Below are 18,856 nucleotides of genomic sequence, written 5' to 3' on the forward strand. Positions count from 1 at the left end.
GCTAACTCATGTCCAAACTCAGGAGCTCCTTAGTCCTGATTTTAGAATTTCGATTGCTTCGCCCCATCCTCCCAGGTTCACCTAAACACAGCAGTGGAAGCAGAACTGCAAGGCCACACTCTGATTCAGAAGACAATCTTTCACAACTTTAAAACTGACCCAGCTTTCCCAGACATAGAAAACTTAAAGAAACATTTCCTCCCAATTTATAGGCACCTTTCCAAGGCACATGAGGGGAAGCAGGAACTAGCACAACCTAGCCACACAACTGGAAGGACTTTAAGCACAGGAAGAGACGCTGGTTTTTCCCAGTCTTGTTTTAGAAAGCATCCTGCAATTTGGGTTAAGGAACTTTACAATTGCTCAGCCGGGGGCCAACACTTGCCATTGAAAATTCCAGTCCAAGAAGTGAAATCTTGGCAAAGACATGAGCAACCAGATGACCTGAGAAAGGAGAAGTCATCTTGACAGCAAGAAGCAAAGCAGCTTTTCCTACTCTGAGCCAGCGCTACACATCAACATACAATTTAGAAAGCATTAGTGCTTGCCCAGAGTATCACTTTTCCCATTCTTCACTCAGTACAAGCCATTATGTCTTTGTACCACTTTATTAACACGCTTAACTAGCTCCTGACATTAATTCTGGGCTCCTTCAGCATCGTTTGTTTGTGTGCAGCAGCTTGTGTGATTGTGACCAGTTTAAAATATATTATTTTTGCAGCATTTTAAGAAAAAAAGGTCTTTTATCTCTTTTTTTCTACAGCGTTTCCCTTAAAAATCTCTTGCACTTTCCTACAAGTAGGTAGAGGAAGGCTGGGTAGAACCTAGGTTAAATCACAGTCCTCTCAGTGATCATATGGGCGTAAGGATTCTAGCATCCCAGGAGACAGGACCTGAATTTGCAGCACTATAGTCTTCATTACCTGAACCTCCTATTATTCCATCACCCAGCACAAGGTCTGCAAAAGGCAGAAGTCCTTCCAGCTTGTGTCTGACACAAACCATTGTCAAAATAGAGTAGAAGTGGAGCTCAGGGTGAAATGGACTCAGCTCATATCTCACTACTCTTAGAATGGGTTAATAATGGCAAAATAGCAAAAATATTTGTCCAAATTATTTCGTCTTCAAGTGGACAAGGACACACAGTCAACACAGGCTTAAGAGTGGTGGCTTACCACAAGACCTAATACGTTAAAATATTTTTCACATTTCCCACACTTGCCAGCAGTATTAATTTACCAGCACTGGAGCATCTGACATGGAACTCTTCATTCTTGATTTCATGTAGCTCAAACCAGTTTTAAAAACAAAAAAAAAAATCTCCCACTTCTCAAGCACTAAACCACAATTTAACAAACAGGCATTCCCTCTCATCATGTTATTCCTCAAATAAGAGAACATTTGAGGAAGTCAGTGAATTTTCCTACCTTAACTCACTGTCAGCCAGATTTTCCAGATGTGGGACACTCATGTTGTGTCCAGCAGGTTGGGATCCTTCCTGGGCCCGGCCAGCTCTGTGTGCACTGCAGTGACTGCAACAGAAGACAAGCCACGCTCATGAACTCCCCACACTTTCTAGCCTCCAGCTGCGTGGAACGAGGCGTTTCCTTCAGCCTATCTGCTAAGAATGCATGAAATGCACTCCAACGAGTCAACCAGGTTAGGAGGTTTCAGGAATGAGGAAAATAGGATTGTAAGTAGGTTTAGGTTTGTTTGGGTTTTTTTTTTTTTGTTTTTTTTTTTTTTTTTTTTTTTTTTTTTTTTTTTTTTTTTTTTTTTTATGACAATGTGTATACAATAAAGAAGATACTGTGGACTTTGGAAAAGTTTGGAGTAAGATGAAAAATAAGACATGGCAATGAACCAAACTTGCCCAGGATGATAAAGGACTTTTCCTATGTTACAGAATATTCACTCAAATTGGTAACAACAAACACCTATGAGAAAAAGACCTGTTTCCAATCCAGATAAACTGGACAATCAATTTTCTCACTTTTCTTTGCTGGATCTGTTTTAATAACTACAGGGAAGAAAAAAAAAATCATTCTTGTTCTGCAAGGGCTGTAGCAGGAAAGACTTTTTTTTTTTTTTTTTTTTTTAATCAAGTATACCAAAATCAGCAAATTGCAGCCATTCCAGAAATGGTGAAACAGGGTCAAACTTGCCAGTATCAGCTGGAAAAAACACACTGAGGAACTAGTCACCAAACTGGTGACATTATGTCTTTTACAGAGTGGCTTAGGAGTTTGTTTACTCACCCAGAAAGCTGGAGAGCACAATCCAATTCCCTCTGCCTAAATACGTATGAATCCGCCCTCTGCCCTTCCCAGAACAACTTAACTACCAGGCTGGGAGAGCTCCCGTGACGGTGCTTAGTCTTTTATTGACACACTGTTTGTGTAAACACGTTTTCCTCGTGAGACAGACTGGATTCCAGTCCACCAGCAGGGCAAGTCTTCAACGTCTCCACTGCTCTCTCTCTGACTCCCTTTTCTAAACTGTCCAGCACAGATTTCCTCTGCTAAAGCTTTTCAAGACCTTATCTGAGATCTTCCGCTCTTGCTGACAGTTAAAGCTCTCCTCAGGTTAAGATGGCATCAGTTTAACTACAGGGTAAAATGGGATTTTAATCCCTATTCTTCAGTACAGAAATTGAATGACTGATTTCCAGTGCTTTTGAAGCAAAGTGTCAAAACTTTGAAGAAAAAAAATTTAAAAAACCTTTGAGAATAAAAATTAAAATTCTACTTGTCCTTATTAAAAACATCTTCACAATCTCAATTTTAACTACAGTGTCTGCAGTGATCCCTCCTGCTCCTTTTCTCTCCATGCAGGTCCATTAACACCCCAAGCCAGGAAGAAGGCTGAGACCAAATCCATAAATAGGGAACAAATACCATATTCCCACTTACAGTTCCAGCAACACGTCTGCTGGGTCCAGCTGGAAGCTCTAGCATGTTACCACATGTTTTATAAACTGAAGCCCCAGTGTACCAAATGCTATTGTATCTTTTACTGAGGAAAAAGACAAATACATTACCTTGAAACTAATCAGCAGAGACTTGTTCTATTCATGAGTTTGTTTATTAAAAAGGTAGTATAAAACACAACCCCTTTAAGAAACAAATCGAAGACAAACAAAGGGTATACTCAGATGCTGTCACAAGTCTAGACATTATTCAAATAGCATTTGCTTTGTTAATGTTGCTTTTCTAAAGGATAAATGAAAATTATTAATTTATTGAAAGAAAATCACCTGTCAGAAGAAATTCCAAGTCTACTTACTGAAAAGTTTAATCTAATATACTTTTCATATTACAGAATGAGCAAAAAACCAGTTTTCTGCAAAAGATTTTATAATTCTATAAATATTTTACAGAACTTTCAAAGTATTCTGACAGTAAGATGTCAAGCTATAATGAGCACTACAATATACACAAGTCAAATCAGCACAAATACACAACTCACAGAATTCATTTACCATACTGCAGTATGTTTTTCTCAAACGCAGAAATAAAAATAAGAATTTAAAATGCAACCAAAATCTATAGGAATGTATTTTTAGGTTTTTTTTAGTCTAATTTGGTTTGATGTAGTTTCAAGAATTCTGGGTATGAATATTGATGAAAGGCAAGTTTGGGTTTCTGTGAAGCATCCAACATCTTCAAGTTTTCTTAAGTGATTTAAGCTAATTATTTGTAACTGTTAATAGGTTAACCTTAACTGAATAACGTGTAGGACGTGTTTTAGCTAAAATGCACTGCATTTAATATACTAAAGATTTTAAGTGAATTGCAACCCTTATACAAAACCTAAGCTGTACAAGGGACTGAAATTCAATTAAAAAAATTTAAAAAGCCAGCAGGAGAAACAGATAAACATTTTGATGCAAAATGAAACTAATTCTCTCTTTACATCAGTATACAAACATTTTGAGAATCTGCAAAAAAAGAGAAAACCACCTAAAAAGCCTTTTATTTTGAGGCTTTTTGTCTCCAGGTGTCTACTTTGGCCATGCTCCTCCAGCACATCATGTCTGGTGAATACCTGTAACTCCGTAAAAATTCATTTCCAGCAAACCACTGAACAGCATTTGATTTTAAAGCCAACTACCAATTTATCCTGAAGCTAAGCAAATATTTTGGATGGTTCAGAGAGTGATTCTGCCAAATTATGCTGGAGGATCAGTCAATACTTTATTGTATTGTATTGAAGTGGCTTTACATCCATTTTATTACACTGAAAATTGGTATGAACATCTATTCCTCTAGTTCAAAACTGAGCAAAAATAATTATCCACAAAATGTTTCAGCCTGCTGCTAGTTACTGTTTTTATCATATACAGAGGAAAGGAGACAGATTCTCTTAAAATGAACCCTCACCAAAAGCACAGGTATGGAGGAACATGCAGTATACTTGAACATTGGAATGGGACCTAAAAAAAAGACCTTAGAAACTGAGCAAAAACGTTGCTTTTTCACTTCTAATGAGCAAGGAAAGTAAATAGAAAACACTTTTAATTACAGAAAAAATAAAGTGAGAATTCCTTTAGGTTTTTCATTTCTTACTAATTTATGTATGATGTTGACCACTAAGAAAGATACCTAAGTTTAAAAAGCAACTCTGCTTGTTCAGATTGGTTAAAATTTCTCATTAAACATTACTGCTCTATACTATAAGAATTTCATAATCATACTTCAAAATAGACATTTTAACTTCTGTGAAAATTCTTGATTTTTGTTCAGACTGATTTATACAAATTTCATAAATTCAAAATAATTTTATAAACCATTTCTAAAAGGAAAATATCTAAAGAATTTGGTTTTAATGAAAATCTGCTGAAAAGAGTCACAGCTGCATTAACCTCTCCTTGGACTATGAAATGCCTCAATAAATCAAAGAATAGTTTATAAAAATATTTTTTTTACATTTTACTGGGGAAAATGGAGGTAGACAAAAGGAAAACATAAGTTTGAGTATAATTCCACACTTGAGAACAACATATTTGCAAGGAAAAAGAGTTTTTATTACTTAAGAATCCTAGTTAATAGAAAAGCCAGTAAAGCATTTGGTCTCAGTCTTCGTTGCTGCTCTACTTTAGTGTGAGGTCTAAAAGGACTAAGAGCACACTGAACTTCCACACCAAGCCAGTCAAATTTGCACACCAATTGGAGAGAGGAACATACAGCACATAGAGCAATTCCTGATTTTTCAGTCTTATTTCAAACACTAACCTTGTTCTCCATATCTGATATCATGATAAGACTTCATAAAACTTTACGATTTTACACATATTTCCACAAGTTTCCCTATATCAGTTGTAATTCCACTGTAAAACAAGTGATTTAACTGTGTAGTGTTACACAACTGGGCTTCCTTAAAAAAAAAAAAAAAAAAAAAAAAAAAAGCAAACAAAACACAAGAGTAAGAGATCTAAAGCCTGGAGTCTACAAGCTGGAAAGAAAAAAGGAGCACTGAAAGCAATACTCCCCACACTAAACTACACTCCTCATATGCAAACACTTCCAGCTCTCAAAGGTCTGTGGTGCTTCTCACCAATAAAAATAACTGAAGCAGAACCAACACAGCCCAGAACTGTGTCTGAATACACCACTATGTGGAGCTACTAACCAGGCAGTGATCCAGATTCCCTGAATTGTTCAAACACCTGCTTACTGAAACACACAATTCACACAATCTCTTGAAAAGATGAGAAAATTGACTTTTTTTAGCTGGCAAGAGCCACATCTCTTCTTTATAATGCAACTCAAAATGGGAAATTTGTCATATCAGCATACTAGGAGCCCCCAGACTTTTAACCCCTAAATTAAATTATGACAGCTATTTTTGTCACAAAAGAAATAACTTATAACCACAATGGCAAGTGTTAACTTAGATGCTCTTGTTGGCATAGTCACCCACACATATTGACTATATATTAAAAACTCAACAAAATAAACTTAGACAACCAGGAAAAAAAATTCTGTATGGTAATCACAGAGCACAAAGTTTGAAAATAACATTTTCAGAGTATTCTGATTACCTCATGATGGAAATACAGCATCTACAGTTCCATGCAACCCAATAGGAATGAAAAAAATTAAAAGGACCCTCCCTGCAAATGTGTACTGGTAATCATCCATATAAACAGCATGCTATGAATTTTTAATTGTTTAGTGCCTAAATCCATGTTCTTCTATCCTTCCTTATCAAAACAGTGGAATTCTAAATTAAGAATGACTACGCCCAAAACAGCTCCCTTCAGTTATTTTTGAAAGCCTGCCACTTATTAAAATATCTTAAGTTAGAATATCTTCTAAGTCCTTGCTTTTGGAAATATTTTGAAGAGGACTAGCATTTGCTTTTTCTATATAAGAGCATTATTTGAAAGCACATTTTAAAGTATTCTAACTTTTGCAGAATCAACTGCAGTTTGAGCTGCCATAAGCATTTAAATTTTATGAAATATGGAAGAACTACCCCACTGTGAAGAGCATACATAGCTAAATGAAAATGTTGAGGAGAACTCTCATTCATCATGCTAATAAAGTTAACAAAAAACCCTTACTCTAATATAAAAGCAAGAACTAATAAAGCCACCAAAAAATCAAAGTCTATTTTGATACCTACTACATACAGACAATTAGAGTGTAAAACCAATGTTCTTATGGCCTATGGTACATGTGTTCATGCACTTCTAGTCTCCTTGAGACAATTTCAGCCTCTAACATCAACAGAAGATCTAAACAGGGCAAGGAAAACTTCATTTGCTGAATGCTGTGATTTAATAACCTCTCTTCGCTCAGTGCCTTAGGGTTGTTATGGCAACACTGTCGGCCACTTTAAGCTTGTGATCTGATACCACTCATCTGCCACCTAATACATAGCAACACATCCAATGCATTCACCCTATCTGGAACATGGCACCTGCTCCATAAAATGATCCAACATACCAGGACACAAATGATTGAAATACTGAGTTCCAAGGGAACTTAACAGGAAAATTAACAGTACAATCCACAAATCTTGTAAAACCTTTGCATTACATAAGTTACGTATAGTTACATAAATTTAAGGGTTGGAACATGTTTCACACTCACATCATGAAACACTAAGAAGCACAGTTAGAACAAAAGAAGCCTGATGAGCTTTACTGTGTTCTTGAAAACTTGAGTTACTTCACCTGAACAGCCCATTAATACAAACTTTTAGAACCCCATTAAATATTGTTTTTAATGAAAACTTCAAAGCACACAGTTGACGACATTCTAATACACCTATATAGGTAAGAATATTGCCTGCAGTCACCCTGAAGAAAGGGATACACTCAAACATCACCCTAAAAATCGTGCTTTCATAAAGCATTAGAGATGTTATGTATCAGCTTCACCATCACTGCCTGCAAGGCTGCTATCTGTGGATGGAGCTCCATCTTCATTAATACCCCCACCATTATTCTCCCTCTTATTAAGAGTTTCATCATTTGGATCCTCCTTAGGCGAGTCATCAACCACTGCAGGTTGTTTCCCTTCAGGCTGTTTAACACTACTTGATGCAGAATCTGAATCAGATGCAGTTTGCTGCTCCTTTGCATCAGGATCCCCTAAAAATGACTCCCACACCTTGAGCCTTTCTTCCCTTTCTCTCGCAGTCTCCTCCACCTGTTAAAGAAGTGTTTATACACATCATTAGAGTCATACTTGTCAAAATGAGTATTTACACAGGTGAAATTAAACAAATATTTATATTAGAGAAATATTTTAAAGCTGACTGTGAACTAATGATCTGCATAAATCAGATATCAAGATATCATCAGATAACCAGCAGCTAATCCTCTAAGTTGACATTTTCAGTATGCAAACGGGTCATCTAATTTTTTTCCAAGTTGAATAATTGAGAATGATTTTTGGAGACGTTCTACAGCTTTTGAAGAGAGGCAAGGTAACGCAGGCATAGGCAGGGGAAGGGTATGGGGACAAGAATGCCAAGGACTCCTAGAATTCAAAGAGATTTACTGTTTGGAATACATATTGGATAAAATAGAACCACAAAAACTACCTGATAATCTGTTACACCATCCCATGTTTCAGCACTGAGCTGACGGCCACCAAACCACCTTCCATTTAGAGTCAGCTTGCACAAATCAGCTTCTGTTGCTTCTTTAAATGACACAGAAGCAACGCCATCAGGGTGCCTCTGTAAGGACAGGCAATTTGCACTTAATATTCTAACTAATGCATTCATTCCAATACCCTTTATATTGTCTTAGAAAATCAATCAGGATATAGCTCCATTCTGATCATAAATAATCATGTTTGAAAAGTTCAGTTTTCAAGTTTCCATATGTTGTTCTACTGGCACACAGAACACAATTTTTCAACACAGAAAACAAAAACCATTTCAGTTAGCTTAGCTACAAATAATGTATCCATACACTTTCAAACGTGTAACATATATCCAAGCTCCTGGAAAGAGCTAGTTGCCTTTACACAGGCTGAAGTATACAGGTGCTTAGACATTAAGTTTCAAAAGTTTAAAAGTACTGAAAGATTAAGTCAAGTTTCCATGAAGTAAACACACCCAAATGAATGCTCCACTCATATTTAGAGCAGCCTAAATGTTTTGCACCTTTGCATATTACATCAATTCTGCCAACACAACATATAAAAATACCTACATCAAATATGAGAACCTTCTTTACTTGACCAAACTTTTCACACTCCGTCCGCAGATCTTCTCTTATCTCATTTAGCACTAGAGGGTCCTCCTACAAAGCAATTACACAGCTTTAATTAAACACAAGCACTCACTTATCTCTATTTTAGCTCCATCAGCAGTGGTACATATCTGTCAATCTGTTAAAAGTCAATAAATTAAGTGCTGTTATGCTGCATTTTCAAAGCCACCTAGGAGTTGGCAGACAGTTCTCATTTGAATTTAATAAATACTACTTGTTAATAAAGCTATTTTGTTCTCATTTCTCCATTCTAACTACTATTGTTGTTTATTCCTCTTTCCATCAAAGTAAAGAGTATTTTCAGATATATAGGTTTTCCAGACAGTGAAAAACCCCAACTTGAAAAACACATTCTTAACATTTTCTCCTTGCTTTTGGAGAGAGATGAATGAATTTAAAGCAGATGTGTGGCACAGGAGAACACCCTTCCCAAACAGCAATTCAATTTTGTTTTCATCTGCTTAGAATTTTGCTACAACTTGTATGGCAGAAAATTGAGACATGTTAACTTCTAACAGCACAAGCTACAGAAGCAATCCGCATCTTCCTACCTCAAAATCCTTGGGGTGAAACATGTTCCTGATAATAATGATGCGTTCATGCCGCATTCGAGCTGCCCCATCTTTCTTCTCTGGCCTCCAATCCAGCTGTCTAATGAAATGAAGCAACAGTAAGAAGATATTGTTGCGGCTCTCTTCAGTTTCTACAAGTATTTGTTGAAAAAAAAAATCATTAATTTTGCATTTCTTGCAATATATTAACATATATTTTGACACACAGAGTTAAGTTATTCTTCTAAAAAACACAGTAATTACCCAGGTTTACTACTGCTAGAAAGCATTTGAGGTTTTAAGGTACTTAAAGGTTCATAGAGGGAATATAAATAATTTTTCAAAGTAAAGTATTTTTTGAAACACTGAGAAAATATTCATGAAGTACTAATTCCTTCCTAATGTCAACTCAGATAAAGGAATCAGCTGTTTTCATGTGCAATTAAAATGTCAGTATTTTACCATTTTTTGCAAACTTATTCTGGACAAAAGGAGATCCACTATACCCCTAGGTAAAATTTAACTGCTTTTATTTAAAAGAACATGTAAGAACACATCAACTCTTATACTGGTAACTCCCCATGTGTGGAGAAACGAGGCTTAACTCCATGTTCTCAGAAGGCTGGTTTATTATATTATGATATATATTTTATTAAAATACTACATAAAAACTATACTAAAAGAACAGAGAGAAAAGATTGATCAGAAGGCTACAAAGAACAAGAATAGAATGGATAACAAAATCTTGTGACTCTCAGAGTCCAATGCAGCTGCACCTGTGATTGGCTCTTAATTAGAAACAACCAACATGCACCAATCACAGATGCACCTGTTGCATTCCACAGCAGCAGATAGTTATTGTTTACATTTCTTTCCTGAGGCCCTCAGCTCCTCAGGAGGGGAAAAATCCTAGCAGAGGATTTTTCATAAAATATCATGGTACTCTTACACAGGTAAGACTACATGATGTATTTTGTTCCTCAGTGTAGAGCTACCAACATAAGCTAATCACATAACCCAGCACATCTGTTCTAGGACTTTGCCTTCTCACAGCAAGGCTTACTTCTTGTAGAAATTTCCTATTACAAAAACCCCCACAGGTTTACTTACACTTTTAAATCTCAAGATCATACACTGGGGTGGGGAAATCTTAAGTTTCTTCTTGTACCTGCTACTTTAGCTGAAGAAAACTTGGATTTCCAATGAGAGTAGTTATACCACTAAATTAAACTCTTCAACTCAAAAGGAACACAGTCCTTTTATTCACACAAATTGCTGTCAAATGCAATTTCATAGTTTTCATACACCCGCCTACACACTGGAGACTTCTTACAGCAAGAACCATCAGTGTATTTTTGGGGAAGATACATGTCTGGCTTTAATTGATAAGATAACAAGTAGCCTTGCTCCCCATAACTATGGGAAAACATTCCTGCATTACTATTTACAATGCTTAGTGAATGCTGCTTTCATTGAAACATCAAAAATATTCAAAGTTTTTTCTTCTTTAATCTGCATCTTCTTGGTTCCAAAAGCATCTTCTTGGTTCCAAAAGGAAGAACATTTTTTAGGAGACAAAATTAATCAAAGTACAACTCAAAACCCAGTATATTTTAGAGCAGAGAGAGATGTCTGGGGGAATCTACAGAGATAATTTAGTATTTGCTCCTAACAGCAAGCATTTCTTGCCCTTTGCAACTACTGCAGTATGGCACTAAATATATGTGAGTAGCCAGAGTGTTATGACCTTCTAACAGTAAGCCCAGATATTGTGACAGGACTTGCATGCTCTCATCCACTGAGGAGGAAGAGTCTTACTTCCCCCCAGAGTTTTACTATTTCCTTCTACATCTGAAGGCATCATTACTCCCTGTGTATCGATTTAATGTGTGAATCACAAAGAAGTTCACCATATAAACACTTAATTTAGGAGTTAGCCCCCTTCAAATGTGCAAGAGTTAAGCTACTGCACTGTCAGATAAGTTTGCAGACCTTAGCACTGTATTTGAAAGAAAGCACCGCTTTACTAATAGCACTTAGAATTCAAGCAATATTTTACTGAAATAAAAAATACAAACTTCTGCTGCTGCGACAACTTCTTCTTGTAGTCTTTACATTTCTTCTTCTTTTTGCTAGCATCATACTCCCCCTTCAGTTGGAACTTTGCAACTTCCACATGCAATTTATAGCCTCGGATTTCTGCTTCATCCAGAAGCCTCAAAGCAAGTTGAACTGATTCTCTCTATTTGAGAATAAAACACAGTACAAACCTTAAAGCACATGGCAAAAATCAAGTTGTATTCCAATAACATGTCATTAAGTATACTGTGCTAAGAATCAAGTCCCTGTCACTGAAAACCTTCATGCTGTCTTCTGACACACAGCTGGCACTGTTTTCTTGATCAAAACCCAGTATTTCTTCACTTCTGTTGTAATTGATTAATACTTGCAAAAACAGCTGCATATATTTCATTCAAATATATCTCAGACACTAATCTGCAATATCTAAGCAAGCTGATGAACTCACAAGCAAGAATAAAAAGGTTTCAGGGGACCGATCTTCTATAAAACTAGTATCACTTTTCCAAGAACAGCAGATGTTGAGACTCTTAAGTAATTTTTAATGTTTTCCTAAAAGTCCTTCAGAGCAAAGACAGTGTTTACGCTTGCGCACTCCACCGTCCTAACTACTACAATTACAAAAATAGCACAGACTACAAGCCATTTGATTTAGTACTGCCTGGTGCTTCTTGCAGAACTAAAGCCAGCTGCACTTGCAATCATCAACTTTCCAAATGATTCACAACTGCAACAAATAAGGAAATAGTACTGCAGCCTAAACTTTTATGGCTTAATAAAGAATGAAAGCACAGTTCTGAACCAAGACAGTTCTCAATTAAAAGCTGTAAATACAGGACTCCAGTATGTTTCTTCCTGGCTCATAATTTCTCTATTTTTGGTGACACAGTGGCATATTTTCAAAGTAAAAGGTGAAAATCCTCCCATTTCAGCCCATCACTTCTGGCACCCAGACAGGAGCATGTAGACACACGTTCAGCAGGTATTATGGCCATTTCCAGGCCAAGGGTGAGGTTTTGTAAGAGGAAACAAATTATCTAAGTGGGCATTTCTGTGTAAATGATTAAAACGAACAGACACCTATATTCCAAATTGTGCTTTAGATTTTCAAGAGTCTTCTGAACGTGATTCTGAAACAATGGCCATATAGTGCCTTCAGCGGGATGGAAAACCGCATTTTAGCGTGTCACTGACCTTCAGATAACAACAGAGGCCATCTCCTTTAAGATTTCCTTCCTTATCTTTGTAGAGTTTGATCTTGTGTTCTTCTGTCTGAGGATCTCGCATGATGATGCCACATTTTGACATGACTTGTACAAATTCATCTTTTGTAATGTCTGGAGGTAAACCTGCAAAATAAATTCAAAGAGAAGGCTTAAGTATGGTCTATTTAAAAAAAAAGCCTCATTAGAACAAATCTTCCCTTAGCGTTTATTTAAACTAAAGATATCTAAAAGGACAACAATTTACATACACTGCAAGAAAACACTGCCCTTGGGCCTAACCTTCTAAGCACTACCTCACACTAGTATTTTGAAAATCCTTGTACTTTATAATAGGTGTAATGCACTGAAAAATCTCAGTGCTCCCTGACATGCACACCTAGAGATTTATCATCACACATCATCAACACTGCAGCAGACAAAAAGGCCTCTGCAAATGTAATTCTCCTGCCCAAGCTTCAAATTCCACTGCACTTCTAGGTATTGGAGGAAAAAACCCCAAAACATAAGAACACAACCTATAAACAGACAACTGTTTTCTCCATTCACAAATTCAATAAAAAGAGTAGCTGATAATGTATAGAGATTTTAAGAACTGAACTCTCCTTGAGGAGAAGAAAAAAACCAAAATGGATGAGAAAATTGTGTGGATGTCCCATGCTAGTTTGGCCTGCATGAAGATTTTTGAATCTTTTTGAAAATGATTGTGAAAATGCAAGTATGTGCACTCCTGCGACTGCTCACAACCACCAAGTGTACCCAAGTACAGGCATCTAAAGACAGCACTCCACCATCCAAAAGAGGTAGGAAAACACTGTAATAAATAAGTGAACAGATAATTTCATTTGAGCTTTCACGTTACTGTCTCACTGTGTTCCCAGCATTTTTTTTTACTGTTTCCTCCTTCTTACCTAATAATTATTTATTAGAGCAAATGAAAATTATAGATTAAGTGATGCATATAGTTGATCCACTGTCTCATCATAAACTTGTCATTATCCTATCCCTTAAAAACCTGCAGAAACTGCTTTTCTTAGAATAAATTAGTGACTTGGCTAATACAGCTCACAGAATACCCCATTTAACAGACAAAAGCATGGAATACGTCCATTCTACTTCCTTCCCACATCTGCAATTTAAAGGTCACAAGGACATTACTCAGCCAGGAATATAACATTAAGCAGCTTGCAAGTGACATATTGAATAGATAATATTAGAGACATATATGAGTCTTTTACCATCTTTAGCTCAAAGTAGATAAATAAACACTATTACTTACCTGTCACATAAACATTTGTGTTCCTGTCTTCTTCAACATGAAACCACCCTAAATACAAGAGTTTAATTCAGTTATGGTAATACATTAAACATAGGACCATAAACGTTTATATTCCATCAGATTTATAGGAATTTTTGCTTGCTCACAGAAAAGTTCTGAACATGCCTTGCTGTTTTTCCTTTTGTATACAGGTTCAGGAAGATACCTATAAAGCACCACACAATTATAGAACCATTCTGCAAATTGCCAGCACAACCTTATCTTTGCTGTACCAGATAATGATCAACTGCCAGTTTTCCCTCAGTACAACACAGGTCACAGCCTATGCAGAGGGAAGTGCTTTGTCACTTACCTGGCTCTAGCTTCCTTTTTTCCAATTTTTGTTTTGGATCTGTTTGTTTTCTTCCTGTCTCAATTGCTGATGGCTGTGTTCCTGACTTCTCAGAACTTACTGGTTGCTTACTTTCAGTGGCTGTTCCAGAAGCAGATGAAGCATCTGTCTCATCTGCATGGAAGCCATAGTTGGCATGATAGGTTGCCAGGAAATCTTCTGTTATCTGAAAAGAAATTAGGAAAATTAATATAAAATTTCAAAGAAGTACAAATACAGGTTTATATTTTAAAGTTAGTTAGGTGACGGTCATTTTCTTATCTGGCAACATAGAAAAGAACAATATTTTAAAACTTTTAAAATTATCTTTGCAAAGCCATACACACAACAAGAACCATCAGTTCAGGCATTACCTGCACTAGACCAAAACAAATTTCAAACATATGCATATGTAATTTTTACGCAAACATTTCACAAGTTCTGCCATTTTTCAAACAAAGCTTTCTGCTTTCCATGTGAGTTCAATCTGCCTGAAGGACAGAAACCAAGTGCTCCTGTACATGGTGAAGTGTTAAAGTGATACTGATGGTAAGCCAACAACCTATCCACAGATGATGAATGACATTTGCAGGCATCTGCCTTTTCATGGAATCATTTCCAGAGATGACATATTTTTGTGTTGACAGGCAGTAAATATTGCACTTAACCAGACATGTTAACACATTGCTTCTAGGGCAATAGGCTTTACATTATACCCTACAAATAGAGAGAGACTATATTTGGATAAAATACAAGATTGGCCAATGCCTATGCTTTAGAGATCAAAATAAAAGAAAAAAAAAAGACAAATTACACACAGTACATCCAGCCACTGGCAATCCCAGGCAAAGAGATATATCATAGCTCCTTCTGTTAACATCCCCACATTATGAAGTAATTTCTGAAGTTGCACACTCAACTATTTTTTTGCAAAATTGAGCCTTAACCTTTGAAAAATCTTATCCGACTCTGACCTTCGCTGCACTTGCTTCATTTGTATTGAAAAGTAAACAAAACTTCATGCCATTAAGCTATTTTAAGAGAGCAATTTCAAGTGTCAGTGATGAAAATGTAATCTCTTATCTTCCATAGTAATTTGAAGCTTGATGTTTGAACTCTAAAATTTCATTATGACAAATCAGAAATGCAAAACTGACAGTAACAGGCTTGTCAGGAATAATGCAAGATGCCATGGAGTCCCATAACTTTAAAGGTTAACACAAAATTACTCTTAGGCTAAACAAGATTTGCCACACACCTCAATGAAGAATGTCAATGGCTGCTCTTACAGGTGTGACGTAAAACAGCATAAAGACAAAGGACAACCACATTTAGTGGAAAAAAAAAAAGAAGACTCTGCTCTGATCAGGTTCATTATCTTTGACATTCGCCATCTTAGCAAATCCTTAGTGCCACAATTTATGAGACCCAGAGAATTAAGAAGCTTCTGTACTTGATGGTGAACAGCATTATTAATTTTCATCAGAGAACCTACTCGTAAATTAGCGATTAAATCTGCGAAAGCATTACTTTTCAGCTTCTGGGGGAAATGCACTCTGTGTAAACCTCCATTTATTTTTAGCAAATTATCTACCACAGACTACAAAATTTTGACACTCCATAACAAAGATGTTTTCTGCATAAAACGCTATCATCCTACCATATAACCATTTCCACTACTTCACCTTAAAATGTCTTTTTACAAGCACAGAGGAGTTTATACACATAAAGGCTTTTATTGGAACTCCTGTCATACCTGACGGCACTAGAGATAAGTAGTCACAGAACTACCTCAATCCAGTTCTGGTGGAGAACATCACAGAGATCAGTCCTATCTACACACGCACACAGTCACGCAGTTTGGGGTGATTAAGCTCATAGAAAAAGAAACACAATACTGGAGGACATGTGAGCGTGTAATTAACTGCTGGTGCCACTGAAATGGAAAGGAATAGAACAACCAAATGAAGAACAGATATCCTGTGCTTGCAGATGACAGCCAACGTCTGTATTTTCACAGCAAGTGATGCAAGCAGCAGATTAATTTCATGTGTTATTTTGTGCTATGTCTGTGAAACACTAAAAAAGTTGGTATTCATCAATACAGTACCATTGAAATAAAAATAATTAAATAATAAACAACATTACGGTTACATCTATTAAATATTTTACTGTCTCCAAATTTTTCTGGGGAATGCTGGCAGATAATATCATCACTATTTGCCCTGCTTTGAAATATGCATTAGTGGAAGTTCAGCAGACACTGTATTCCCAAAGCAGAGCAGCAGTGCAATCCCAGTCCAAATAACAATTACTTAGACCAGTCAGAGTATTTTAAGCTTTTGTCAAGAAGCAGAGATTAAAAATTTCATTACTGCCCAAGGAGAAAGAAGTACAGCTTCTAGTTACAACAGTCTCCTCAATTTATCTGGATAAAAAAATTCTGTTAGTAATCATCAGAAAAACTCTATGGCATCCAGCTGGGTAAAGAATCCTTGTGCAGCACTGTGGGTCATGGATAGGTCATCAACTTCTATTATTCATCATATTCACTAATGAACTTTTCTGCTCCTACTTAACTGGTCCAACCCTTAATGCTATCTCCTCTCCAAGACGGAACAGACAAGAAAAGCACTTAGGAAAGACAAATGCTACTGACAAGAGACACATTTCAAAAGAGAGGTAAGAAGGGGAAGAAATGGGAGCAAAACAAGAAGAACCCTCTTACAAATTGCTGTACTTACTGGATATAGCACCACACAGGGAGCCAGGAATGCTCATTTCTCCACTGCTCCACTTTCTGAGTCTGTATTTTTCACATTTTTACCCCTCCATAAGCCATCTGCTCCTCAGACACCTTCCTAGGTTTACATACATTCAAACTTGGCACTACAGGCTTCACTCTCACTCAGATTCTCTGGATTGCAATGAATTCACAGTCACAAACTAGAATTGGCACATTACATCCATCAAGTAGATGCCATAAAATGTCTTAACATTAAGTAATTGCCCTCCTTCATTGCAATATATAAGAAAAACTACTATTTCGCTCGCAAATCAGTAGATTGGCTCAATATATTAAATTTATGTTCACTCGCCCCTGAGGAGTGTTATTATAGCAAGATCATACTTCAAAGTTAAAACATTTAATAAATTATTAAAAAAAACCCTAAAAACTGTAACGTATTTCCATGCTGTGGAATGCCACTAGGGCAAGTACACTTATTTTTCAAGTGCACTTCTAAGACTGATGGAGACGGAACAACACACCTCTTATTTGACATAATTTTCAAATAACAATGAAAGAGACATAATACTACTCTATTTTCATCTAGACTTCGTAATATACTAATTAATTTCTACAATACCCACAAAAAGATCGCCAAAGCTACTGTGACAGACCTAAGCACATCCCAGGCACCTCCGATCAACATCCACAAACATAACCGTGACTTCATCCCAGGCTCGAACAACTCTACAGATTCTCCGCCCAGGGGAACAGCCAACGCGCAGCTCCTCACGACAGCGCAGCCGGTCAAGGACGGAGAAGACACCGTGGTTTTGTCTGTAAAAAGGTGTTTCGGTGCTGCTGAGACTCGCAGCAGACACAACGTGAGTGAATGCGGACACCTCCGTACCGACGAGATCCGTCATCAACCGCTCCTTCTTCTCCCCCTTCCTTGGGGCTACCCCGTACCTACCTTGGGGAACCAGGCCTTCTTCTCCAAGTCCCACTCGTAGGCAGCCCCGTCCGCCGGGTCCACGTAGGTAAAGGGGTCGGACTCGCCCTCGCCTTCGGCTGGCTTGGCCTCGTACTGCTGCTGGAGCTGCAGCTGCCGGTAGAACTCCTCGTTTCCATCCTCGCCGCTCATCCTGCCCCGTTCACTGGGCCTCGGGCACAAGCGCTCCTTCCGCCGCCGTCTGAGGCACGCCGGCCCTGCCCCTCTCGGCGGCGGGAGCGCGCGCGGACAGCCCCGCACCTCACGCGGCCGCCGCAACCGTCCCAGGCCCCGGCGCGCTCACAATACCGGAAACACCCCCACCCACCGCCGTACCTTCCGCCCATCCCGCCCCTTTACCCCGAGCTGAGGCCAATGAGACGAGCGCTATTGGGTCATGCAGGGTACGGCGGAGCCAATAGGGAGCGGGGGGGAAAGCTTTTCCTGGGGAGGGCGGGGCCGCGGGCGGGGCCTGATTTTCCGCCCCTGGGCGGGCCCTGAAGTCAGTGCGTGCGTCCGTCCGTCCGTCCGTCGGTCGTTGGGCCGGGTCGTTGTCGCCGGGGCTGTTGCCCGTTTTTCTCTTGCCGTGTTTTTTTTCCTTTCCCTTCACCCTCAGGCTGCGGCGCTGTTTCACCACAGGCAGGGGTTCTGCATGAGGACAGCTGCCCCTGGCGCACCAGACTGCTTTGGGCGAGAAGCTGTACCTTGATCGGCTTTGCATGGGGACTCCTGCAGCTTTACTTACAGGAGAAATAAAAGTTTAGGGCACAGAAAGTCCTCCCTGCTGCATGCTTTTCCCTATTGCGCCTACAACACTGGACATTGAAGCTGCTTGCTGCCAGTGGTGCTGTGCAAGGCTGGCTGCCGTTCGGCACTGGAAGTGTACTCATGTCCTACT

General features: G+C 38.2%; 1 protein-coding gene across 1 annotated transcript; it reads right to left on the reverse strand.

Moving 5' to 3' along the window:
• Positions 1–3,065: 3,065 nt before the first annotated feature.
• HTATSF1 (HIV-1 Tat specific factor 1) lies at positions 3,066–18,264 on the reverse strand. Its single transcript, XM_041396563.1, has 9 exons — positions 17,941–18,264; positions 14,222–14,426; positions 13,870–13,917; positions 12,562–12,716; positions 11,367–11,530; positions 9,289–9,388; positions 8,678–8,767; positions 8,059–8,196; positions 3,066–7,661 (listed from the first exon to the last, which is right to left on the reverse strand). The coding sequence occupies exons 1-9, from the start codon at positions 18,109–18,111 to the stop codon at positions 7,374–7,376; spliced, it is 1,359 nt and encodes a 452-aa protein (XP_041252497.1). The 5' UTR covers positions 18,112–18,264; the 3' UTR covers positions 3,066–7,373.
• Between the last annotated feature and the right edge of the window lie 592 nt (positions 18,265–18,856).

The sequence above is a fragment of the Onychostruthus taczanowskii genome, unplaced genomic scaffold (genome assembly GCF_017590055.1).
Source record: "Onychostruthus taczanowskii isolate IOZ18803 unplaced genomic scaffold, ASM1759005v1 scaffold13, whole genome shotgun sequence".
NCBI classification, from domain to species: domain Eukaryota; kingdom Metazoa; phylum Chordata; class Aves; order Passeriformes; family Passeridae; genus Onychostruthus; species Onychostruthus taczanowskii.

Bases quoted from the DNA above. Each gene is read 5' to 3' on its own strand.
- HTATSF1 (XM_041396563.1), bottom strand. From the start codon at position 18,111: ATGAGCGGCGAGGATGGAAACGAGGAGTTCTACCGGCAGCTGCAGCTC. The intron at 11,531-12,561 runs GTCAGTGACACG...ATTCTCAAATAG, and splicing joins GCCTCTGTTGTTATCTGAAG to AGAGAATCAGTTCAACTTGC. The intron at 8,768-9,288 runs GTAGGAAGATGC...ATTGCTTTGTAG, and splicing joins TTCACCCCAAGGATTTTGAG to GAGGACCCTCTAGTGCTAAA.